The following is a 26,745-nucleotide window of genomic DNA, read 5'->3' on the forward strand; positions in this document are numbered from 1 at the left end:
CTGCTTTTATCCCCTTCTGTCAAGCAAATTGACAAGTCTGCGTATATGCTATAATCAGTCTTGATTTTGTATGCAGAAATCAGCATCTGGAGAATATCAGTTTTTATTTTAACAAAGGGAGTATCTAGCACTTAGGGCTGCAAGAAATGATGGATTGTGTTATATGGGCTGTGATGAAAAGTTTAACCTGCTTTGCTTATAGATTATGAAAAATGTAAGAATTTAATAAGAATGGGTGAAGTTTGTTTAATATTGAAATGGTCAACACTTTCAGCTGGTTAACTGTCACAAAATTAGTTCAAAACTAATGGATTGAGAGTTTGACAGGGTAGCAAGGGGGATGTTCGGTATCTGTTTTATTCCATTGCTGTCCTTAAATTGTTCTCTCTACTGTTGCTAAAGTCACTTTAATTCTCCCCCACAGACCATGAAGGAACTGCACCCAGAAGCAGTTGCAACCTGATGCAGTGAAGAAAACTCAAAGGTTTCTCAAAGCATAGCTAACTGTGAAATGAAGTTGGGTGGCCAGGGTGGGGAATTAGCCTGGAAAACAATGTGCCATTAACAGAAAGGGCCTGAAATCAATATGGATAAATGGAAACATAAGTACGCGGTAAATGTGTTTCTAAATGATTATTGCCAAAGGGGTGAGTGCTAGCTGTGCCAAGTGGACTCTCAGCTGAGAGAACAGGGAAAGTCCTAGCCAATGAAATACATTGTTGTTGCTTATTCGTGCAGAATACTCTGTCTGTGATCAGTTGGCATTTGGTAAATTGCTGCATATGCCTTCTATAGCTTCCCAGCACATGTGACTGTCACCCATTATGAGTTACCTACCTGCACATGCTGTTTATGTACATTTATACATAGAAACATTCTCACTGTAGACATTTTGCAATATATAAGATGTCCCTAATATGCATAAAGCTTCTCAGTCCTTATGTATTTCTTCACTCCATTTGGCAGAGTTGTGTTGTAGGTTTATTTACAGAGTGTTCATTCACTCTTCTTTTCTGCTTTATGTGATAGAAAGGAGCAAGTTTGTTCCCCCACTCTCTCCATCAGAGTCTCTGTTGGCTGCCCTAGAGCAAACAATTTTTCTTTATTCCTCTAACATGTTTTACAGTTGTGCTCTTGTGAAGCTCTATTAATTTCAATTATGCTTCTGCAGGTGATACTCTTGGTGGATTGTACTCAATATTTTCCCTTATAACAAGTGCTGACAGAAGCTGTCCATAGATCAGGTAGATTAATGATCTCTTTAAATATGATGTTGAGCCATTAGGTCAGACGAAAGGTTGCACCTCTGGTCAACTGTGCACATCAAGAATGTAACAAACACTTCTGCCCAACCACAGAGGCTAACCATCATATTTCCCAAGGGCCCAACACTGTTCCTCTATTACATAGCTGCTAGGCATGCAACACAAATCCATGCAATCTTTTCTAGAGGATGAACAGCAAAATGTGCATCCAGTCTATTTTTAGATTGGTATATTTTGTCAAAGGCAGACAGCTATTTAATCAAGTTATACTATGACTGCAGGGCAATTATTTAGTCTGTATAGGCTAATGAATTTACATTTGCAAACATGCTCACACATAGACTCACAGAACTGTAGAGTTGGGAAGGACCTCAAGAGTTGGTCATCTAGTCCAATCCCCTGCAATGCAGGAATCACAGCTAAAGAAGCCCTGACTGATGACCACTCAAGTTTTTTTTATAGAAAACCTGCAATGAGCACCTCCTGCTAGGTGAGGCAGGTACCTGAAATCTGAATCAGTGCATGAAGCTTTCATAATCCCAATCCCCTCAGAAGTCAGCTGGGAGAATATAGGAGACATGGTTTCTAACAGCACTAGCGTGTATACTCACTTCTGAGTAAGTACTAATGAGCTGAATGTGGCTTATTCCTGGGCAAATTGATACAGAACTGCAGCCTAATATAGGCAGATACCAGGTAATTCCAGCCCTTTTGCCTATGTGTTATGGGTATGGATCTCAAAGTGGACTGGAGGACATGCACCCAAATGTCACCCCCCCCCAATTCAAATCAAGTATCATCGTCAAGTCAATACAATTTCTTTTCTACTTCCTCAATTTTACCACAAATTTTCATTCTACTTCAGGAATTTTGAAAAATTAGGAATGTTTCCTTCCTGCTCCATGTAGCAGACGGCTGTCATATTTTGTCTGCATCACACTAAGGTTTCTCCATATTCTTTCCTTCCTTCATATTTCTATTTATACTCTACTCTTCCACAAAGAGAATCATGCTCAAAGTGGCTTACAACAAAGAAAACAGGAATATATCTCAAAATCAACCATCACAAGAACAATTTTGTAACATTATAAAACAACATAATAGAACATATAACAATATACAAAGCCACATTTCAGTACTACAAATATAACAAGATTGCATTAACAACATTACCCACCAAATTCTGCACCAGATAAGATTCTGAACCATCTTCAGAGGCAGCCCTACATATAACGTGTTGAAGTAATCTAACCTACAGGTTACCAGAACATAGACAACAGAGGTTAGCCTATCCCTGTCCAGAGAGGGGTGCAGCTGGGGCTGCAGCCAAAGCTGATGGAAGGCACTCGGTGCCACAGAGGCCACTTGAGCCTCAAGCAACAGCAATGGATCCAGGAGTACCCCCAAGCTACGTACCCTCTCCTTTAGAGGAAGTGTAACCCCATCAAGTGCAGGCAATCTCCCACTCATCTGGTCTAGGGAACCACCCACTGATAGTGCCTCAGTCTTATCTTGATTGAGCTTCAGTTTGTTGGCTTTCATCCAGTCCATTACCAAGGCAAGGCAACAAACTCGAAGGCTTATTAGTAACTAAATAAGTAAATGATTCCAGCTCTCTTGTATGTACAGACTTTTTCCTACAAACAAGAGATGGGCTTTGGCGTGTTGTACTGCCAGTTCCATAACTTTCCGAAACACAAATATTTACTCAAGGAACAATGAAATATCATACATTCTTACAGAAATGTGCCTTTTGATCCCAATAATGTGAACTGTAGACACATTATTTTGATCCCAATGATGTGAACTGTTTTGAGTGAACCCTGCCCAAAACTGACCTTAGCACTGTGCTAACATTTCTCTCCACAACTAATTATATTTTATGAAGCCTCACCAAACAAGCTGCTAAAAATATTCCCACAGTTGATACCAAATCATTTTTTCCAAAGGAGTCATTCTTCATTTGGAGATAACAGTACCAATAAAATGCTGAATGCTGAATCTCCACATGTTCTGGCAAAAAAAGTAGTTTTGGGGAATTGAGGAATTCACTCAGCATGCAGCTAGCTGTCATTAGGACTGTGATAAATCTGGTGGTTTTGGCCTCGGTTCCTGGATAAAAATACCATCCCAAGGTATGGAAAAGAGATGAAACTAACAAAATTAGTGTGCAGACTTCTGATGGAAGACACAAGACATGGAATTATTGTGAAGATAAAAATAAGGAGGGGGGGATGAAGGAGAGCCAGGCCTGTGTCAGTATGAACTTTAGAAGGAAGATTAGCATGGACACTGATTTAAATTCATGGATCTCTTATGGACTTGCATGTCCCTGATTAAGGGCTCAGGGATGGGGAGTGAGCTAACGGAGCCCCTGTTAGCTCACTCCCCACCCCCAAGCTCTTCAACAGGGAGGCAGTGAGTGGGAGATACTGGGGAGTACCCAAACGAGTGCTGGGCAGAGGCAAATAGACTGCACGCCGCTCACCAGCTCTGCTCCCTCTCCCCCCACCCCTACTGTCTCTCTGTTGCATGATTTGAGGTGGGGGGGATGAGCCAATGGAGGGATATGGACTGTGTGCACATAAACATGCTTGCACACTCCCCAGCTCCTCTACCTCTCCCATCCACTGCAGCTCTGTTGCCAAGCATGGCAAGGGCACAAGTCATGGCATGGCAGGGAAGGGCAGGGGGCACCAGAGGTCTAATTGGTTCTGGGTAGGTGTAACTGATGTTCCCAAGTTGCCCATCTTTGGGCTCTCTGCATAGCCCAATCTGTTACTTGAAGTAAATCCTATTAAACCAATGGACCCTGTTGGGTAGCCTCATATCAGTTTCTATGGATAGGAACATTACTGGGAATAACATTTTCTCTGCCATGCTTTATGTGACTGCAATGGGGACCTCCACAGTGACAGAGCTCCCCACTTGCCAGAAGAGATCAGCAGAGGACAGTGGATGGGGATGACCACCCAGTCCTAAGATCTTTGAGTAGCCCGGGAGGAGGGGGAGGATTGTAGCCTTCATGTGCATAGGATACAGCCTAAGACAATCAATCCACTCTCTTAGCCTCAGCCATGTCCCCCAGCAATATGGGATGCACACTGTTACTCCTCAACCTTTCAAGATTGTTGCAAAGATTAGGCATGCAGTAACATATTATGAAGTGCTTTGGAAACTCAAACATTCTATATTGATGTGTTTGTGGAATGCTCTCTCCAGGGTGGTTTGTCTGACATCTACTTTGAGGTCATTGCAGTGCCATGTGCAGATCTTTTTTATTTCTCCAGACTTTTAAATATTACATTTTATTCCTCCTGTATGTTTATTGTACACCTAACTGTAAGCCACCCTGTACATACATATCTACATATACGTATCTTTTACTTTTAAAAAGCTTTTAAAATACAAAACCTCTGGCTTTGCATCACAACAGACAGAACATAATGGAAACCAGAGACATTGCTTCATATGTTCAGGGAAAAAAGAGCTGTATTCAGTTAATGTTTACCCAGAGCCTATGTCTACTGAACTTGCTGAACCTAAGTTAATCCTGATGTACTGCAAAATCCATTAAGACCAAAGGACAGTGGTGTCTTTGCACCCACAAAGGCATGGCCACCATGCTTATAATGTCAATGGAAAGATAGTAAACCTTTTCCTTTCCAGAACCTTGCTCGTCTGTGCACTGGTGAGGCCAGGTTGCACAAAAGACAGGTTTCTTTTTCAGCCTATATAGCACCATTTTTCTTCTTCTTCTTCTTCAAACCCTGGCCTTGTGTTGGGAGGCAAGACAGCACCACTATAGACTTGTCTTAGCAGTCAGCTAAACGAAAAGAGGAGCATGGCACACTAAGTTGCAGAGTGACTTGCTGGGCCAAAACAAGTTGGCAGCAATGCCAGCTCACTGTTAAAAAGGACAAAGCGCGGAGGAAAGGAAGAGTGTAATGACAGAGTGAATGATCCAAAACGTAAGGCTCAAGAGGAAGGCTGTCCACTTGTGAAGAGCTCCAAATACCTCTACAATAAACAAAGGAAGATTTCTGTGTGTGCTGGGGGTGGGAATGCTGCACTACAGAGCCGTACAAAGGCCTGGAGGGTGGTGCTCTTTCTCACCCCACTTGGGAAGCAACTACAATGGCAGGGCCACACTGCACTCTGCTAATACTACAATACAAGCATTTATGGATACAAGGCATTCAATCCTAGTTAAGGGACCGATACACTTTCTACCTCCTTTTAAAAAGTAATAACGGTCCATAGGCAACATATACATGATCATGTCTAAATATCTGCACTTTTCCTTCCCTGTAATAAGCCCAAGTCAGGTGATGGCTCCTAAGCAGCTGTTATCTGCATTCCTTACCAGTTTTTCTAGCCAAGCTTCAGAACTGAGCTTTAGATGGAGAAACATCACCAACTGAACTCCTTAAAGAACACAGCTTGCCCAGCCCAGCAGAATCTATTATTGACTTTGGCATAGTGTATTTTGGTCCCTCCAGCACTGTGTGGAAAGGAATAGTATGGTCCAAATTACTAAAAACTTTTAGGTCCAACACTGATGCAGGCAATAGATCCTTCAGTGTTTTTTTCAGCTGTACATTTCTATGGTTTTGCATGGGCTCTAATAAATTAGAAGCATGTCAATATTTTTTTTCAAGTGAGAGAGACAGCATCTGGACATTGTCCCTTAGTTGTTTATCACATCTGTTTGTCCTTGAATTAAATATAGAATTGGCCCATTACCATAGTTTAAAAACAAAAAACAAAAACCACAATGCCATATGGCTAAGGGTTCGCTGTCCTTTAAGTCAATTACATATTCATGCTGATGCTGCAGGCTAGTCTTAATGGCTCCAGATGAATCAAGATACGAATGATTTCTGTTTGCATTTTTATTATTTGATTATTTCTAAAGAATGGTAGAAAAAGAAAGGTGCTTACTCTACAACTCTGAGCACAAAAAATGCATTATATGCTGCAGAGTAGAAAGAAACTGTACTTCAATCCAGCACACCAGCTTAAAGTCTACTCTCCACACAGTTGCGTAAGCGTGCACCTAAAAATGTAATGTATGTTGGCAGAGCCAATGTGCTTTTAATCACATTGTGTGCCTATACATACATACACTTATCAGAGAACTAGGATTAGTTATATCTATTCTGTGTATGTGATGAACCTGGGTTTGCTTCTATCTGCAAGGACAGAAACCAGAATGAAGGTCTCCTGCCTCCTCTCATACTCAACAATATCTGTGATGGATAATTTTATGGACCACAATGAAACACCTAAAGTGATTATGATGATACATTTTTGTCTAATGTCTGAACTTTCCCTCTTTTCCTATATACTCAAATCTTTGTCAAGTATAATGGTTGCTTATATTAAGTGGTATATTTTGGATGAAAGTTGCTATTTGAAATATTGGGCCATATCCACTCTGCTTTGGGTGTTCTAATGAGAAGTGTTCAACATGAGGAATCCCTTCCCCGCAAAACAAAACACCACGAAGCAGTCTTTGAATAATTTTAAGATATTTTCTGAAATATATGAAATGACAACTGCTTCTCATCTTGTACATTCATGCGACTTGTCCCTTTCCATCAGGACCAATGGGAGTTTATTTGTGATGTAGGGTGATTTCCCTCCCCAGGAGAAAATGGTTAAACCTCCCCTCCTCACATGCTGTAGTCTGAACCTGGATCAGATGCCCTTTCACTTGGGTTAAGCTCTTTTAAAAATGGTTATTCTATACTATATTACCAAAGAAATACCACTCCTAAGATTTAATCATTCCAATGAACTCTAAAAATGAGGCCCTTCTAAAGTACTTACATTCCATGGGAAGTCCTAGAATAAGTATTGGTGATGTTTCAAAGCCAGCTGACTATGTATGTGGATTTAAAGCCATTTCATAACTTCTGGTAGAGAAGGAAAATACGATTTAAAAAACCAGCTCAGCTCAATCTAAGCTACAGTTCAGTAATGACGGCCTTGTAATATAGGAATTTATTATGCTGTAGACTGTTTTCCTCCCATCATATCCAGAAACAGCTGTGCCGACAGTGCTAATTCCACATGATTTAAGGTTTAATCAACTTGGAAAACACCAGCCATTGTATTTTATTGCAGCAATTTTGTGAATTCTGCCATGACTGTTCATTTGCAGGTCACATATACAAAATATCTTCCTGATATGTTCCTGTGTTTTTTAAGGATTTTGACCTATCCATAGTGGCATTTCCATTAAAGCCCAGGGTATGATTCCTCATGCTGCTTCATGTGAGTGGAAAGAAGAGTGCTATAATAATAAGATTTACATCTGCACTTTCATGGGCATTATGAAATATGCTGACCTTACAAAGAACATACTTTTGCAAAAGCAGCAAATGGTAATATGAAATTATCCCCAATGATTTCAGAGTGCTAATATATCAGGGTGGAGATACTGCCCATTCTTGTGGAAGGTTAGATCGCTACATAACATGTACACTGGAGTTTCTTGATAAGAGTAACTGATCATCTTGATCCATTGCCTGTCCAGCACCTCTAAAAAATATGTTATTCAGAACATAGACATAGAAATACACATCTCTGTGTCCATGAAGGACTTCCTCATGTTGAGGACTGTCCAAGTGGCAGTAGGAGTGTATGAAAAGAGTAGGCCTCTGGCCTCTAAAATGAAAATGAAGTGATACCAGATGCTGAAGGACTCTTTGCGTTCAGAAAATAGATTATAAGCAAAGTGTTTCTATTCTTTTTCTTCCCATTTTCTCATTTATCTTACTGCTAGCCTATGGAAAAGCTGCCAGTTACATGAGGTTAGGAACATAATTCAAAGAATTGAATAACCTTACTGTTCTGTAAGTATTAATATATTAATTACATCCAGCCTTAGGGTTCCAAGTTTTGAAACATGATTACTTCTTGCCAGTTATTTTGAAAGGAAGACTGAATTCCAAGTAAAATTTGCAACATGATGAGAGATCTACAAAACTTGATTAAAAATTAGGAAAAGCATATTAATTAAATACAAGTTATTAAGGATGGGATCCAGTACTGTACGAACATACAGTTACATGGGAATTATCTGTGTGACACTCAAGCAATTTCCCCCATCCAGTTCCAGCTGGCTGCCCCCAAATCCCACGGAGCAAGGGGAACTATGATCTGAGTGTAACTCTGAAACTGTGCACCTAGTTATTTCTGCTGATTTTCACTGTGGTCAACAGACTTAAGGGCATAATCTTGAAGCAGGAGTGGTCATGGTATATAGGCTGCAAATGATCTGTGAGAAAGTGAGTGTACAATCTCATTCAGCCAAGAAAAAGGTCTGAAGGCACAAGGCACCATTCTACTGCTGTTGCAGTTTATCCATTTATATCCTGCTGCCCAGGAGTGGTTTAGAAAAGTCTTAAAACAAGAATAAAAAATGGAATATGCAACAAAACCTCAAGTGCTACTCTTCATGGTGCCAGCCAACCCTTCCCTTCCCCAGGATAATCGATTCTATTTATTCTCCTAATTTGATTCTCCGTTATTCCTCCCACCCCACAAACAGAAAAGATTTTCTCAGTAGGTACCCATATAGATAGAGGTGGTATGATGATGATGATGATGAGTAGTAGCAGAATTACGTGTCCCCTGTGCAGGGGAACTGCCCGCACAACCCTAAAATTGGTGCTGGTTGAAGTCACTCACTACTACCAATTCTCTTCTTCTGCATTCCTCCTTGGTTTTTATTCATTTCAAGATCTCCCTGAGCCTTTTAACTAGGGGAACAATAGCATTTTCCCAGTATTGAATTACTCTTGCAGCCTAGTATCACCATCTACAGTAATTCTGTGGAGGAGTCCACGCCTTTCAGGATTTCTAGCTTGCTGGACTCAATGCCTTTTTTGATGTACAGAATGATGCTACCTCCAGTAAATCCTTTCCTGTCCTTTCTATAGAGTTTATATAGAGAGATATAGCCCTGTCCACTGGTTCTCTCATTCCGCCAGGACACATCCGCTGCCCTTTTTAAAAATTCCAAATGTGCCCAGAGGTCCATAGAACCCCATGTTAACAGATAGCCATGGAGAACCACTTGGGGACGGACAAGCTACAAAATCAATATTAAAGTCATGGTAACTCAAAATGAGGGAGAACTTATTTTACTCATCCTGCCCAAATCCTTAAGGCTAGCTCTATTGCACATGCCACTTCAGATTAGATTTTACCAGATAAAATATTTACAGGAACGTGGACCTTTCCTATGGGAGGGCACATGCCTGCTTTAAGCTCATGCACGAATAATCTAAACTATATAATCCTTCTGACACATCAATTCATGCAATACTGCTATCACCTTTCCTGGGGTACTCAGTTCTGAATAACGAGCTCTTGCTTGAAAAGGTGTGTCATTCATATCGGCAAAATATGAGACAGAGAGTACAAGAGACTTTTTCCAACTTGTCAACTAGTTGCTTTAAAATGTTACTTCGCTGGGTTCAGCTAAATAAAGTCAAATGTTCTTCACCTGCTTTTAACAATATAACTGCATACATAATAGCCATAGTATAGCTGACCTAGTAGCACGGAGTGTAACCCTTCAATTGCCTTTGAGGATTCCATGGCTGCATCCAGCAGGGATAAAACAGGCCATGTTTCATTATGCTGGACAAGGCTCCTGTTTATTTCTATAGGATCAGAATTTGAGATGGATTAACAATTTGGGAATGTTCATTTCCATAAATATTCCCTTCCCCCAATACCCCTGTACAATTTCCCAACATTTACACCCTTTCTTCTGTGCTCCCTAATCTATTCCATCTTTCCATCCATTCTCTTATTTACCAGGACAGCTGCGTTTTATTTTCATGATCCTGACTTTCTTATTTTCCTTCATTTCAAACAATGCTTCCACTTGAGTTCACTACAGTTATTCCACAGAGACAGTATTACTAACCACAGATTTTAATAAAAATTACTTCTTCTGATGCCTCACATGCCAGATGGATAAAAAGGACTAGAGGCCTGCAAACCCATACAGGATATTAATAGCAGGTGAAGACACCTGTGATTAATACTTTGTGATTTCTTTCTTGTGACCCAAACACTCTCTCCCCAGTGCATATGTAGGAGAACAAAAACAAAGTTAGAAGTGGATCACAGAAGACTGAAGAAAACAAGTTTTCTTATAGCAGCACAACCAAAATGGATAATACAGGTGGTGAAGCAGGATACATGGTTGAGAATTCCTTAAATGTCATATGAACTGGCAAATGATGAGGAACCAGCGTTGAGACAAAGAAGAAGGGAAGAGCCAGGGAGGACTGGGAGAAAACACACTCTGAAACTTTGGAGAACTGCTAATGGTCAGTGTATATAATACTGAGCTAGATGGAACAATATTTTGACTCAACAGAAGGCAGCTCCTGAATTGCTAAGAAGAACTATCCTCCTCCTTTAATTCCTTTATTGGTTTCTTAATATTTATGGCAAGACAAACAATCTGTTTATTGCAACATCTATGTACAAAAGGCATTGAGCTTATCTTGACTAGGTTTAAAGTAACCCTGTTGAACATTTCTAGACAGTGAAGTACCTACATTCTTTTTCTCTGTTGCTATTAATACAGTGTGACATGACAGTGGGGAATGATGTGTACAATTGTTTTACAATACCTCGTAGTAGTGGTAGATTTTTGATCCTGCATGAATCACCACAGCAATGAAAGAATGTGTCGTTCTCATTGACTAGCCAAGATGCATTATTTCTGGAAGGTCTATTTGAACTGAAAGGCTGCTACTCCCACAAAAGTTTGTCTTTCCTCTCTCACTCAGCTTCAATTATAGCATTAAGTGATCTTTGAGCAGAATAAAAGAAACAGCTGCTTTCCTTTGGGCTTTCAAATACCATTTGTGCTCATTTTTTCCTCTTGGAAAGGTTATACCAATTAGTGGAGTAAACATCACATTTAAATCAATGTGCTGGAAATCTTTACTAAAATCTTATATGCATCAAGTGTGTCTGCCTACTGTTCTATGCTTTGTATGATCAGCTCATTTGATCACTAACTCAGCAATAACAGAAGAGCTTAGCTGACTTATTTTTAAAGCTCTTTCTTGGAACTTTTGGCCAAGTTCTGTCCTCATCTAGGCTCTTGATTTCATTGAGATCTCAACAACACTGGGCTCCGCTCTAAGTACTATGACATGCTTTTAAAGTAATCAGTTATTTGCTAACCTCTGGTGGAGGATTCTGCTTCAGAAAAATCTTCAAGGGGAGGGAATGCACTATTGTGGGCCAACCACCTAGAAAGCCTCTTTAAGTCCCCATCCTTACTTTATGGAACATGGGTAGGATAATCAACTGTATGTTGTCAAAATATCTTAAAGAACGTCCATACAGGTGAGGGTAAAATGGCTTTGGTTATCCAAGCCTTCTAGGATTCTGAATTGTGTGGCTGGAAGAATACAGAAAACTAATGAAAAACTGGTACAATGTTCTCCTGCTTAGAAATGTAAAAGTGTATCAATGTGGATATCAAGTCGTCCCCCCCACCCCCACCCACTGTGCTCCTTTTTAGTCACAACATTTTACATTAGTAGCCTCTGAACAATCTTTGAGGGAAGTCCACACAGAATGTTTTAAGAAGTTGCTGCAGTAACACAAAGCAAAGCCAAAGCCTTTGAAAACCTCCTCCTACTTCCCTTTTAAGTATCTACTCTTGCTACAATCTTAAAGGGAATGGGAGACTCACAAAGGCTTTTGCAAGCCTTCTCCCTTACCTTTAAGACTGAAACTCACATGTTTTTCCTGTGAGCAGGGCGGGGGGGGGGGGAGGTCTTCCCCACCCTCACCTCTGCTGCCACCTGCCTACTCAAGTGTGCAAGCTGCTTGTGAGAAGTGCTTTAAGGCAGCTCCCAAGGTCCCATTTTAGCTGAACAGGATGCCCATGAGCTGCCCTTAAGGCCTTCTCAAAGCAGTTTTTGAAGCACCCACTTTCATTTAAAGGAGAAGGGTGGCAGATGCTTCAAACAGTGCTTCTGAGAAATGCTTTAAAGCACACCCCACAGTCCCATTTTGATGGGGCGCTGTCTTAAAATGTTTCTCAAAATTGTTGCTTCTTGCCCACTCCACTGCAATCTTTCACCTGCTTGCAGGAGGAGCACATGAGCTGTGCTTTTGAGAAGGCTTGAAACTCCACTCATGAGCTGATGAATGAAGATTAAATGCTGCTGACTTGGCTGTGACATCCTGTTCCCTGCTGGCAATAGGGTACACAACCAATGCAGGGTTAAACCCTGTCCTCCTGCACATCAGCAGTGACGCCTGTCACCAGTGGCATCAACTGATGGCTGGGTGGGCATGGTTGAGGAGGAATGGCCTTGCGGGCCAAATTGGACCCCTAGGCATGCCAAGACTGCAGGCCAGAGGTTTCCCAATCCTGCTGTGTTCTCTTCTTTTAGATTCAAAATAGGAGTATTGTTATTAGCACATTTACATGATATTCTCCAATCTGAGGATAAATATTAAAGGAATCTTTTGAAGCAGTAATTAATTTTCAGGACTGCAACAGATCTTCACTTTCAGTGCCTGTGAATTCGTTTGTCAAGTTAGGAAAACAATAATATATGACAACAGAGAACTCGTTTCAATATCTTAGTTTCATTCCAAATGCCACTATATCAGCTGGGACACTTATTAAGTAGCTGCAATGTTTTGTATACCTCTGTTGCAAAATAGTAGTATTTGTTTTCTTTAAAAAAAGGGAAATGATGAGGTATGCATGACAGAAGTTCAAGCTACAGCCAACTGCTGTCTGTCACTATCACAGCAAATCATCAAGACTGGTAAAATGGATTCTACATTGCATCAAGTGGCTTACCAAAAGGTCCTCCTATGACCTTTGTGGTAGAGAATTTTTTTATTATTAAGTGTTGGCTGGAAAAATAGAAACTGATACTTATGTGATCTGGCCTTAATTGTGCACACTGGGGCAGCCAGGAATGCTTTAAGGAAACCAAAACAACAATAAAAGTAAATTAAATATATAGCTGTAGGCCACAGATGGCTACAATTCCTGCAGTCTGGTTTTCCAGTATAATTCTGGCAGATTAGGAACCATGCATGGCGTAATGAATGATACTCTGCTTATGCATTCTACATACAAGTCACATTTAGTTAAGTAATGGTCCTATTGTCCACACAATCTACCTTCAGAATCGGGGGGCGGGGAGGGGCGGACTCTTTTGATACTGGAGATTTATACATTGGTTGTATAGTGCTAGCTTTAATAGAACAAACTTGAGACAACAAGTTAGGTCTTGGGGACATTAGTGAGGTGGCGGGAGGGGGGACTCAGACAACAATGGGTGCATTCCTGTGGCTATTTACAATTGCATTTACTATGTACTAGCAGTATGATCCACCCAAAGATAAGCGTGTAAGTTCTGTTTACTTTAATGGGAAAATTGAGAATGTGCTTAACACTCTCCATCAAAACCAACAGGGATTTAAATGAGCTTATCATTGAGTGAATTGTACCAAGGGGGTTTTCTTGCCTCTGCAGCTGTTTCAGAATTGCTTTAGTACTGTGTAAGAGCTTTGCGATTCTAGCGTGCATTTCACTTTCACTTTTTTGCACTGGATTTTGGGAAGCTATTGAAGGTCCTCATCCTGCTCATCTACAAGCAAACATAGGGGATTCCAGAATGTGCTGCTGCAACCCACACAATGCAAAGTGTGAAGCTGGTGCAAGAAATCACATATCAAATTGTATCTCCATTGCCTGGGATTACTTATAACCCTCTTGTGGCAGATTAAATTAAAAAAAAATTGAATATGATATTATTATTATTTATTAAATTTATATACGGTCCTTCATCCATAGATCCTATGGCAGATCACAGTATATTGTTACCCATGCAAATATACCCTGTTGTGGGAGAAGCAAATCAATTCCATCTATAGTTAATACTGCACACAGTGCCGGATTTACATATAAGCTAAACAAGCTATAGTTTAGGGCCCAACTCTCTTGGGGGCCCCCAAAAAAAATTAAAGAAAAAAACCCTGGATGTACATTTCCAAAATTTAAGATAGAAAACAAATAAAATAAAACCTACATATAGCAACAGTGTTTTGTGTTGTGTAGGCTCCTATGATGTAAGAAATGGGCCTCGCCTGCTAGCCTGCTCCCTAAAATATCACTGGTTTGCTCATTTCTATATCAATTACTTTGATAAAATACATATTTTCTTATGTGCAAATAGTTTTAGATACTTATTAGGTCCATAAATTACCATATAGCATATATTCAACGCAAAAAACAGCGACAATTTGCTGTTGACAAAGGACAGCTGGACATATAAAGGGCCCAATTACCTTCAGTAGCTTAGGGCCTCATCAAACCTGAATCTGGCCCTGACTGCACAACATGAAAAATGCAACAAGGAAAGAGAGCACAGGAAGTAGGAGACATAGAAAGAAATGCCGGCATAACATAAGCAGGAAGTCCCGTATCAAATTCCTGCAATGTGTAGCATATACATTATTCAAGGATCGGCACTGAGAAATTCCACTATATAAGTTGACCACTTTCTGAGAACACACACTGAGCAAACTTCTTATTGCTAGAGGAAATTAGTTTGTTATTAGAAATGCAGGTTGAAGACAGACGTAACATCCTAAGTATGATAGAAATGGTCTGTACACACATTTGCTACATTCTGAGGCATATCTCTTCAGGGCAGAGGATGTGTGTTTAAACCACTTCCACCATACTTGTCTGTTTTTACCCCCAAGTTAAATGAGTAATCATTATGCAAATGATACAATCTTTCATCCTCAACGACCAAGAATTCTACAACTAGAACACACATTATGGTGTCTAGACCATTTCCGTGATTATTACTGAGATACTGAAAAATGACTGCATATTTTGGAAACTTGGGAGAATCCTAACCATTTCCCTACCTTAATCATTCTGGACTAAGAATAATTTGTTATTTCATTATTACTATTAAGGTTTGTATCTTGTCCTTCCACCAAGGAGTTAAGAACAGCATCTTATCTGCACAAAAATCGGATGAAGTAGATCAGGATAAGCAAGCTGTGCATCTCACAGATAAGCACGGCATGCAGCTGGACTAGACGATCCTCAGTGTCCCTTCCAACTCTACTATTCTATGATTCTACTATAGATGAATCTGGACTGCCAGCATTGCAACCCAGTACATTAAGCACTGAACTGGACATGGTTCAGTGTCAAAGATGTGTCTCCCTTCTCCCCAATGTCCCACCCCCAGGAAAAAAAAACCCTAGGGAGCCAACAAGATTTTTCAGAAGATAGGTAAGGAAAAGAACAAGATTTGTGATGTCTGCCACAACATACGTATATGCTTGGCACCAGGCCCAATGTTTGAGACAGCAGTGGCTATTGGGCATCTTGATTTTAGCATTCCTGGTTAAAGGTGAGCTTTGGCTGAAAATGTTTATACCTTTGATGGGTCATGGTTATATAGGATCTATTTTGCAACTTGTACGGGTATTATTTTACCAGTACTCTTGTCACCTTACTCAGGACCATACTGTATCTTCAATACACTGCTTCACAAAGCCCTTGCTGGCTTCCTTTGCAAAACAAAAACCCTTTGATAGTAGAGACTTAAGAGGTGAGTATACAGAAAGATGAGCAGAAGTCATAGCTGGTGGTAACATCCAGCACAGGATAAGCAGCTGATCTTAAAAAACATTCTCTGATAACAGCTGATCTTAAAAAACATTTAAAATGGCTTGATATGATGACATTGTAACAGAACATGGAAGATTCATGGATTACTTACTGATTTTGTTTCTTATTTCATTTACTTTTTCTCCCATAGATTTTGCTTCAGCAAACCTAGTAAACAAAACAGTGTAGGTTAGTTAGATTACTGTAAAACAGAATTGGTGGCACATACTCTGGTGTCAACAGATCAACACACTTTTCTACTTGTGGAATATGAGCTCTTTCCTTTTTCTTTTAATCTGAGTTAATTCTTGAACAACATTCCAACTGAGATAGTTGCAGGTTGCTCTTTATATTTGCAATTTGCATTTTTTTTAAATTCCATGACCAAACAATGCAAAACAAAACGTTACCATAATCAACATGCATTGTTCATAGATAGTAACGATGAAGAGGCAAGACTTGTGAAATGTCATTCATTTACTTGTTCTATTATCTGTTTCCATCCAATTTCAGGATTATGGTATTGAAACATATTTTTCACGTTTTGTGTTTTGTATCCTTCTCACTGCACATTCTGAAATAACACTTTTTTGATACATGTTTCAGGATTCCCACATCCCTTTACTGGTTGTTGTTTTTTTAAAGCCCAAGTCCTTATTTGTAACTGGTATTTCTCCGCTTTTAGAATTGTCCTAGCAAATTTCACAATACCTGTGCAATTATTTTAATGTAAAAAACAACACTGATAAAAACATTGGGGTGGAAAGTACAACAACAAACCAATATTAACAATCAACCAAACTAGCTTGGGCAATTTTTGGACATGGTAAATTTATTTAGAAACAAAGAACAAATAAATAGACATTTCTTTCATAGCATGTTTCTAACCTAAACACTGCTTTTTCCCAGAATCACCTTTAAAAAGCATCTAACGCACATCTCCTCATTAGGCTTCAGCAAAAAGAAAGTTTGCATGCATACTATTTCGGCTTACTTCAACACATGACTGACTCAAGTGATGGAAAACTGAGGGAAAAACATGCAGGCAGGCTGCAGGAAATGGCACCAGTGACTTGGTAGGCTGCAATATTTTCCTCTATGCTTGTACTCACCTAATTAACCCTCATACTGGTCAGAAGTGCTGAAATGGCAAACCATGAAAAAAAGATCCAATGACGTGTTTTGCATGGTTATGAGTGTTAACCCCAGTGGTCTGGCAAAATGTGTGCTGGAATTGTGTTCTAACAGCAAAACTACTGCTCTTTATGTGCACTAATACTTCCATAGTTTATTAAATGTTCCTTCTTCCATTCTGGTAGATGACTATATTACAACTCTGCAGGTAGGAATTAAGTTTGTGTGATGACTTTTATCAGCAAGACTTCATATCCTAGCTGCTTCCTGGACAACAAGGATCATGCTTTGATAACGTCACAAATTTAAATTTACCATATATTCTACACAGAGCTACCACTGAAGACAGTTTCCAAGCTGTAGCTGAGGCAGAATAAAGTGACATTTTTTCTGCGTATTACACCAGTGCTTGCTTGCTTGCTTGCTTGGGTGGAACAGGTGACCTATTAGCTTCTAGACCCAATTAAACTTACAAAACTCCGAAGAGCTTGGGCCTGCACATTTCAGGAAACACTTTTTCCCTATACAGTATACATTAGTTCAGGTTTTGCCAATATGGCACCTTCCAGATGTTTTGGTTTACAACTCCTATCACTCTCAGTGTGCTGGATGGGGCTGATGGCAGCTGCAATCCAAAACATCTGCAGGGTGCTAGATTGGTGGAGACTGTTCTAACTACTCAGCATCTGTCAGAACACCGTCTCCTTGTCCGTGGCACTAAACTCCCCATTGCTAAAGTCCAGCATTATGTAGCTTCAGAAGTCACATGGAAGGCCCACTGGGATGCATGGGAAGTATTCATTTGCACTTTGCTGGCAATGAATGCTCCTGGCCTTAAGGAAACGGCCTGTGCTGTCACTAGTGGCCCTTCCTGCCACTGTTTTTCTTGAAAGTGTAATTCTGCTTTAGAAGGAATACTGTTAGCAGGGAGGGCTAATGAGGAGACCATGGATCTGGTCTTTCAAAGCTTTCCTACAGAACTGCCACAAAGAGGCCCAGATTTATGACAAGAGTTATCCAAGAAAGTTCAGAAAAATCAAACAAATTATGAGATGAGATGAGGGAGGGAAGAGCACAACCCTCACTAGTTATTAATATTGTCTTTGTGAAATATTTGATCCTTTTACAGTTCTCAGACATTTCTTCTGGGAGGCAATTGCCACAGAATTCAAGGTGCAGATATTCTCCCACCAAGATATGAAGTTGGTTGACCATTCCCTTCCAGGCTGATGCTGACATATTCCACTGAAAAGGAACAGTTGTTTTCAGACTGCTGCTTAGACTCTCAGAGTTTCCCACTCTTGCCCGAGAAAGGCTCCCAGCATCAGCTGCTGCTCCCCTAACCACTCAATTGTGGCACTAGGTGTTCTAGAGGAGACACCAGGGACTCCTACTGGCCACGTTCATGTGCTTTGTTTCAGGAGACAGAACTCGTTCAGTGACATTTGTGTTCAACACATGGCATCTTTCACATGTGACAATGTTTGGACATTAGCCAGAGGAATGCTGTTATTGGTGGGTGATACAGAGTTGCAGAGGTAGTTAGCTTTTGGCTGTCTAGATGTTGCTGGACTACAACTACCAATGTCCGTAACTACAGGCCTGTTGGCTGGAGCTGATGGGAGTTGGAGGTCAACAACATCTGGAGGGGAACAGGTTAGCCACCCCTGTGCTAGGCTCTCGGACGAAGTGGCCTTGCCTTTTTTCCCTACTGCTATTACTGTGTTTCTGATGTTACTGATTGGAACATGTAGGGCCTAAATAATTACACTGGCTTAAGCTCCAGTGTAGTGGTGACTATGTTAGTTGACCATAAGACTGTACTTAAGTTTTCACGCTTGTTGTAAGGACAAGTTGCATGCCTCCCTGAAGTCTGAAATTTAACTTCTGGAGAAGTAGGCTAAAATTTGAAGGTTGGGAAACCAGTAATTTACACTAACATATTTTAAAGGCATCCTGAAATCTCCTCAGAATGCAATAGATAACAAAGTGCCAGTGACTTACCAAGGACTGGCAACGAAAATGTTGATCTATGGTCAGGGTTGATGCTGTGCAGTCTAAAGCAAGATTTCCCAACCTGTGGGTTGTGATCTGCAAGTGGATTGTAAAGCCTGTCCAAGTAGGTTGTGGGCTTTGTAAGTAAACTCAAAATAATTATTGCAAATGCGGTGACAGTTTGCCAGGTACTCATACAAGGAGTTACAGCTTGCCTCTGATGTGGAAACACTGGAGGCAGCACCTGAATATCAGAGGAAAGCTGTGAAAGTCACTTAAAACAAATCCCTGTACCTTGTGGTGAACCATCACCAGATCTGCTGCCAGGTTTAGTTAATAGTTAAGTGAAGTTTGCTTAGTCAAAATAAGAAATGATATCTTTATCCTGTGTATCCATAATGATCTGAGATTATGTCTGACAACCATCAAACCCCACATTGACCTACTTGTTAGCAAAGTGCAAACTCCACCACCCAGTTGATTCTTGCCAAAACAATCTTTATCATGAATAAAACTATTAAAATATTCATGGCTTGTTTCATATTGCTTGTGTAACTTTTAGAATATTTTTTTATAGTTAATGAAGCAATATCCTGAAATCAGATGGCCCATAAACAAAACTTTGAATAACTTTGTAAGTACTATAAATATTTCAACAAATTCCACATTAATAGAGTCATTAAGTAAATTTTAGCTTGGATGCCTCAAGTAATGGTTACAAAATAGGCAAATTTGGAGTTAAAATGCACAAAACAGATGGCTGCTGAAGACCAGAGGTCCTATATTCATGTGACAATAAAACGATGGGTCACCATACCAAGTAAATTTTAACTTGTGGGTTGCATCCTCAAGAGGTGGGGAACTATTGATGCAAAACATATGGGAAGCATTAGGTTGCAGAAGGCTGCACTACTGGGTTGACAGATCTGATTCTCCCTGAGACCGCGCAGGTAAGGAACCGACAATGTGAGCCTCCCAATTTCTAATTCTTCAGTTTGCAGAGGTATTTGAGTCAAGTCTCTAACACTTAACTTACTTTAACTTTTATTTTATACAGATAAACAATCACATAAAAAGGAGGGATTAAAATATGTATTTAAAGATAATTCCCTTGAAATAAATCAAAGATACCTGTGGGATGACTCATTCTGTTTGGGGTTTTGTGGCCAGGACAGTCATGAAATTTTGAATGGTTACTCAGATGTGTATAATCATCATTGTACAGATTGAAGACATAACTATAGCATTTAACTGTTAGCAGAGCCTTGGGTTTAAGTGATTATCTGGGCAAGAGTTGGTCTAGCAGAAGCTATTGGCAAAACCCGCAAGTTCCATTTTTGTCTAACAAAACGAGCAGTGGAACAAAGCTAAGAAATAGCACTTTTCCACATGAGAGGCATAGCTGGGCAACTGTCTCCTCTCAATTAGTCACTTTTTCTTTCAAATTGTAAGCAGCTAGTATCTTAGGACTCCATACCCTTCTTTGAAGGATCATTTCTATGGTGAGTAACCAGAGAGGTGTACTCAAAAGTGATTGCTTTAAGAGCCGAACCCAACATGGATAATTGGGCCATACTTAACACACTGCTTCTGAGGTAAACAGAGAAGTAGTTATGGAAATGGTTTGCCCTGGGTTTTGTTTGTTTGTTTGAAGCATTTGCTGTAATATAAGGGATAGCTTGCAAGCTGTGAAAAAGAGACATTTCCTCAACCTGGATTTACAGAGGGGTTGGCTTGATGAGTTACATGACCTAATAAGTTATTTACCAGCCTGCCACAGTTTCCCTGTCTTCCTAGAGGAAGTCTACCTCTTATTCTTGCCTCTCCAGTCTCCCATGCTCTTTTGAGCAGGGGCTTACTGATGGACATCATCTGGCATCAGTGGAGACAGGGGCAGCTGGAGGTGCAGTATGCAGGTGTGCTGCTGCTGAATGATACTCCAGATATTGTTAGACTATGACTGCCACCACCCCGACCATTAGCTATGCTGGTTGGGGCTGATGGAGTTTAACAACATCTGGAGGACCACAGGTTGGTCAACCACGTTTTACAGGCACATACACAGCTTAGATCTAGTTGGCCATTCAGCAGCAGCATATTAGGACAACACAGCTCCAACTATCCCCATCTCTACTGCCACCATACAACATCTGATTGAAAAGGTTGTGGAGATCCTCTTCCCGGTCATCTAGCATTCAGCAGCCGTGACCCATTATTATTATTATTTATTACATTTGCTAGTCGCTTAAAAAAAGTCTTAAATCAATTTAACAAGATAAAATATGAAAGTTGAAAACAATTAAAACCAGAAAATTAAAACAATGTATAATCCAAAAGGCATTGCATTCTGTATTACACAAAATGCCCATCCAATAACATAATAACGAGGACAAGTCCTAATCATTACTATCCTCTGCAGCCACCACTGACCCATATATATATATATATATATATATATATATATATATATATATATATATATATACACACACACACACACACACACACACCTATTAAAAAAATAATTGTGCATCTGTTGAAATGGGCTCTAGAGTACCAAATCTTAGGCCATAATAAATCTATTATCCATTTATCCATGACACACTTGGTTGTGGCTAACATACCCACCTCTCTGGAGTTAGTTCAGCAGTTTGGAAATACAAAATATAACACAAAATTTCAAGTTACAGATGTTGCTTTGGTATGCACTTTCCTACTTCATCAGATTCAAGAAGGAATGATGGGTTCCTTTAGCCACCTTCTGCAGAGAGTATACATTCTACTTGTGGTGCACTGTGGTCTGGATCATGCACACTGATTGGGGGAGGTGTTGGCAGATAGACAAAATGTTGATGGCAGAGGGTTGGCTTGAATGCCTTTCTGATCTTTTCCAATGCTGTGATTTTACGATTAAGGTTACTGACAAGTTGGAAGCAATTGGGAAGCAAACTAGAAGGAAGATAAGGTGCCTGAAGAGGTAATGCTAGTGTGGTCAGGATTGGTGGGCAATGCCACTCCACCACAGAGTAGCAGAAGGAAATCTATAAAAAGCAGCCATGCAGATATCTCCAAGTACCACATAGCATAAATTGCTCCAGTGGTCTATGGAGGTATCCACCCACATTTTTTAAAAGGAAACGGGGGAAGAAGCCAAAGAAAGAAAATACAGTGGAATAAAAATAATTGTGAACCCAAAGTCAAGCAGAGAATGAGAAACATGACAATCCTACTGCATATAGTAATACTGGCATAGAAGAGGTTTACATTTAGAAGAAAGTTAAGTTAGCTTTGAAATGTGTTGTATATATAATCCTTACTTAGAAATTTGAACAGTGGCTGGGTCAGTGAGTTTCTGTACAAGTGGCGGTTCGGCAGCTATGTTCCAAATTACAGAGTAGATCTGAGAGGAGTTTGTTTTGAACAAGTGTGATGTATTTGGAGTTCCAAACCTCTTTTACTAATGCGTTCTGCAAGCAGCAGCAAGACTTCCTTGCTCTGTTTGTATGGCATCTACGGCAATTTTAATGAGCATTGCAATGCACTATGCCGATATTAGAAGTGCGGTATTATTCTACGCTTGTTTCCTCAGAAAAAGTCCCACTCTGTTCAATAGGGTTTGCTTAAATGTTAGGATTACAAACTAAATATGATTTGATTCAAAGGTTGGGTTTGAATTCTTCAACTTATTTTGACATGAGTTCATCTCAAATACAGTGGTACCTCAGGTTAAGTACTTAATTCATTCCGGAGGTCCGTTTTTAACATGAAACTGTTCTTAACCTGAAGCACCACTTTAGCTAATGGGGCCTCCCACTGCCGCCGCGCTGCCGGAGCACGATTTCTGTTCTGATCCTGAAGCAAAGTTCTTAACCCAAGGTACTATTTCTGGGTTAGCGGAGTCTGTAACTTGAAGCGTATGTAACCCGAGGTACTACTGTAGATGTCCTGAAAACTACCACCTGTAATACCTTTAAAAAACACCTCAGAAATAAGAGAAGAAATTATAGTCTTTTAGAAAAACCATAGGAATTATATGGCTATATTTCATGCATGATTATTTACATGATTATTAACAGGGCCACACAATGCATTGTGATAGAAATATAAGGCTTGTCCGTACCAGTGTTCAATGTGTGCAGCTGACATTTCTCCCTCCGCCCCTAAGTGCCATGATGAGGTGTCTCGGATAGGTGTTGGTGGAGCTGTTCACAACACACACACACACACACACACACACACACACACACACACACACACACAATTTCTCAAAAATAAAAGCTCCATAAAAGTTATGGAGAGTGAGGAAGGACTAACTGAGAGGAGAGGAAAGCAACACATAGTCCCAATGCATTCCAGCAAGCACTGCCCATTAGTGTGAGTGGGGAAACATCTACACAGATTTGGAAGCATAGAAAACTGAACGCCCTCATGGACCAAAGTATACACACAAACACATGGACATAGTGACTCACATACATATTAATGCCTTCGTTTTGACACAACACTGTCAAACCGATAGCTACGTAAATTCAACCAACATGCGGTATCTGCCATGTCACTCGTTCCATGTCTCTGATACACAAAATATGAGTATGCATGGCTGATGAAGCCCGGCAGGGGTGAAACAAGGTATTATTCCGGGAATCCTTGTCACATTTTAAATTCTTTCATCTGACACCGGCATACAGCAACTATATTTTGCAAAGGCACATGTTAAGATCTTCCCTATCCTTCGTCTGATACCTGCATACAGCAGCTGAATACAACAACCATACTTTGCAAAGGTAGATGTGGAACATTACGAAGAAAAGTTCATCTTTTGCAAGTACTGCTCCTTAAAGTTGTTACGTTTGACACTTGTTTTGGCTAAGACATACGTCGAACACAAAAGCTTCTATTTGGACATTACGTATATAAGAATTGATGTATTTGTATTTCCTGTTCTAAATGTTGGTCTTTAATTGCTTCTACTCAATTAGATAATGTGAAAAGAGTTATGTTTATATGATGTATAAAGAATTTATATAGTTAAAAACAGCCAGTTACATTGTGCGTATATTTGTTCATTTTGACACAGCCATAGCCTCTGCAAAATCACAGATTTTGAAAAAGTACAATGGCCATGATCTCAGGATTTGCAGATAATGGTGCATAACAGAAGATGGAAATACTATATTACCTCATGTCTCAGCCTTGTTAGGCAGAGACACGTGCCTTGTTTGCTCTCTGTTATATCCATAGTAAGCAATAATATACCTCTTTATCATTCTGAGAGAAAACTTTCAAACCACAGCTTCCAAAAGTATATGGGCATCTATCACTCTAGCTGAAGATAATGATTGATCAGCTATGTGATGGTTCTGAACACAATGTCCGTGGTGGAGTGAAAGATAGTTATCAGAATAAAGAATATAATAAAAGAAGGCACAACCAAAGGAATAAAAATCCAAAGCAGATGTCTGGGAAGGATAAAGGAGTATAAAGTGTGAGAGGACTATGAAAAGAGATGCAAGACATCTGTCTAAGTACCTATGTTTATCTCCAGAATTCCCAGGCTTCTTCTTGTGTTCAGTGAGTCCTGGAGATGCGCCACATATAAGTGCCAAATGTAGAAATGGAAAATTATGAATCATTGGACAGGCAACCTTGTTTGGAGTTGTGATGGAATTTCCTGGAGAGTCACCATGCTCCTGTGGTCTGAATGTTAATTAACTCTCCTATTCTAATACTCAGGCCTTTTTGTCAGCCAGAACCCACCAGAACTCAGTTCCAACACCTCTCAAGTGGGCGCCCTTTTCATTGTAAGAGAACAAGAGAGAAGTTTGTGGTGAGTTCCAGCACCTCTTTTTCTAGAAAAATAGCACTGCTAAAACCTTTTATCAAAGACCCTCAAAATGTTTCACCTAATGTACTAGATGACAAAGTATTTTTACTTCTACAGAAAAAGGAAATTTGGAAACTGAAGAAGAAAGAGGTCAAAATGATTCCATGAATATAATATCACAAAGGACTCCTGGAATGGAGATAACATGCAATATTAGAATAAGCTGTGAGTTTTAAGCTGTGGGCCTAGATGAGGAAACTGTTGTTCTTTGAGTGGTGTCTTGTGTATCTATTATTTATTAATTAAATTTTTTATATTGCTTTTTGGTCCTTCAATACAGTATATACTTACACACATAGAACTGTACCAGTAAAAATCAAAATTTGGAAACTGCACATATGGTGTTTGGTAAACATACTTATTATAACCCTCCTTTTTATATGTATTATGCTTTTTTTTAACCTTGTCAGGAGCACCTACTGACCAATAAATTCTCCAGAAACAGGCATTTCTGTTACTCTGAACTTGTATTTGCCATTTGATACATGATATAAGAGCTAATCACACTGCTTCACAAAAACAATGAAGACAAAACTTAAAGCCATTTTTTTGCAGCTGCTTCTAAGACTATAAACATATTTCTTACACAGAACCGTAAAAATATTTTGTATAGGCTCTCTTGCACTTTTAAAAGTGCTATGTGAATAATAAATAATTCTATGTATGCATGTGTATGTATTCAGTCATTTAGCCTGCCCAGTTCTGAAGGGTCAAGGAATGAGAAATATTTAAAAATACACAATGGAATAAAACATTAACTTCAAAATTACTAAAAAAAAGAGCTTGATAATAATACCAGTTACTGTAAGTCAGTCATATAAAGTCCTTCATCACTTTTGAAAGACGTCCAGGCTCAGGAGTAGGAATTTCATTGATACAAAAATCCCTGCCTCTTGGTACACAGAGATGACAGTGCAGTGACCGAGAAGAATGCAGTGTGGACATATAGATGCCGATGTGGTCTGTGTCAGTACCCATTCAACTCAATCTACTGTGTAGTTGACATGCAGGCATGTGTATCTGTCCTCTATTGGGCTGCTTTGGATTATAAAGGTAAAGATAAAAAGGGACCCTGACCATTAGGTCCAGTCGCGGACGACTCTGGGGTTGCGGCACTCATCTCGCTTTATTGGCCAAGGGAGCCGGTGTACAGCTTCTGGGTCATGTGGCCAGCATGAGTAAGCTGCTTCTGGTGAACCAGAGTAGTGTATGGAAACGCCGTTTACCTTCCCGCCGCAGCGATACCTATTTATCTACTTGTACTTTGACGTGCTTTCGAACTGCTAGGTTGGCAGGAGCAGGGACCGAGCAACGGGAGCTCACCCTATTGCGGGGATTCGAACCACCGACCTTCTGATCGGCAAGCCCTAGGCTCTGTGGTTTAACCCACAGCGTCACCCGCATCCCTTTTGCTTTGGATTATAGTAATGGTTATTTTTTAAAATATCTGCTTATCATAAGTGGTTATTACATTCCTGGTGCTCTTGGCACGGATACAAAAACATACCGTATTTTGCGCCCCATAAGACGCTCCGGCCCATAAGACGCACCTAGTTTTTTGGGGGGGAAATAAAGGGAAAAAAATATTTCCCCCCCAGGTGCGGGGCTGGGGCAGCCCGAGCGTCCCCCGACCCCAGCCCCCAAACAGGCAGCTCTCTGCAAGCCGTGGGAGCCCAGCGGTGGTTCCCGCTGCTTGAGGAGAGATCCGCGAAGCCTGCGCGTGCTGGGATCAGCGCGCGCAGGCT

At 40.2% G+C, this 26,745-nt stretch overlaps 1 protein-coding gene across 8 annotated transcripts in view; it reads right to left on the reverse strand.

The window, feature by feature from the left end:
• The window catches only part of KIF6 (kinesin family member 6), a 156,325-nt gene that overhangs the window by 43,766 nt on the left and 85,814 nt on the right, over positions 1-26,745 (reverse strand). For all 8 annotated transcript variants that reach the window (XR_014005924.1, XR_014005925.1, XR_014005926.1 and 5 more), the window contains exon 15: positions 16,100-16,155. Coding sequence is in view for 1 of the 8 variants with exons in the window: in XM_081186405.1 (XP_081042531.1) it covers positions 16,100-16,155 (56 nt within the window). In the remaining 7 variants the exon portion in view is untranslated. The remainder of the gene's footprint in view (positions 1-16,099; positions 16,156-26,745) is intronic.

Source organism: Podarcis bocagei (genome assembly GCF_964188305.1).
Source record: "Podarcis bocagei genome assembly, chromosome: 3".
Lineage (NCBI taxonomy): Eukaryota > Metazoa > Chordata > Lepidosauria > Squamata > Lacertidae > Podarcis > Podarcis bocagei.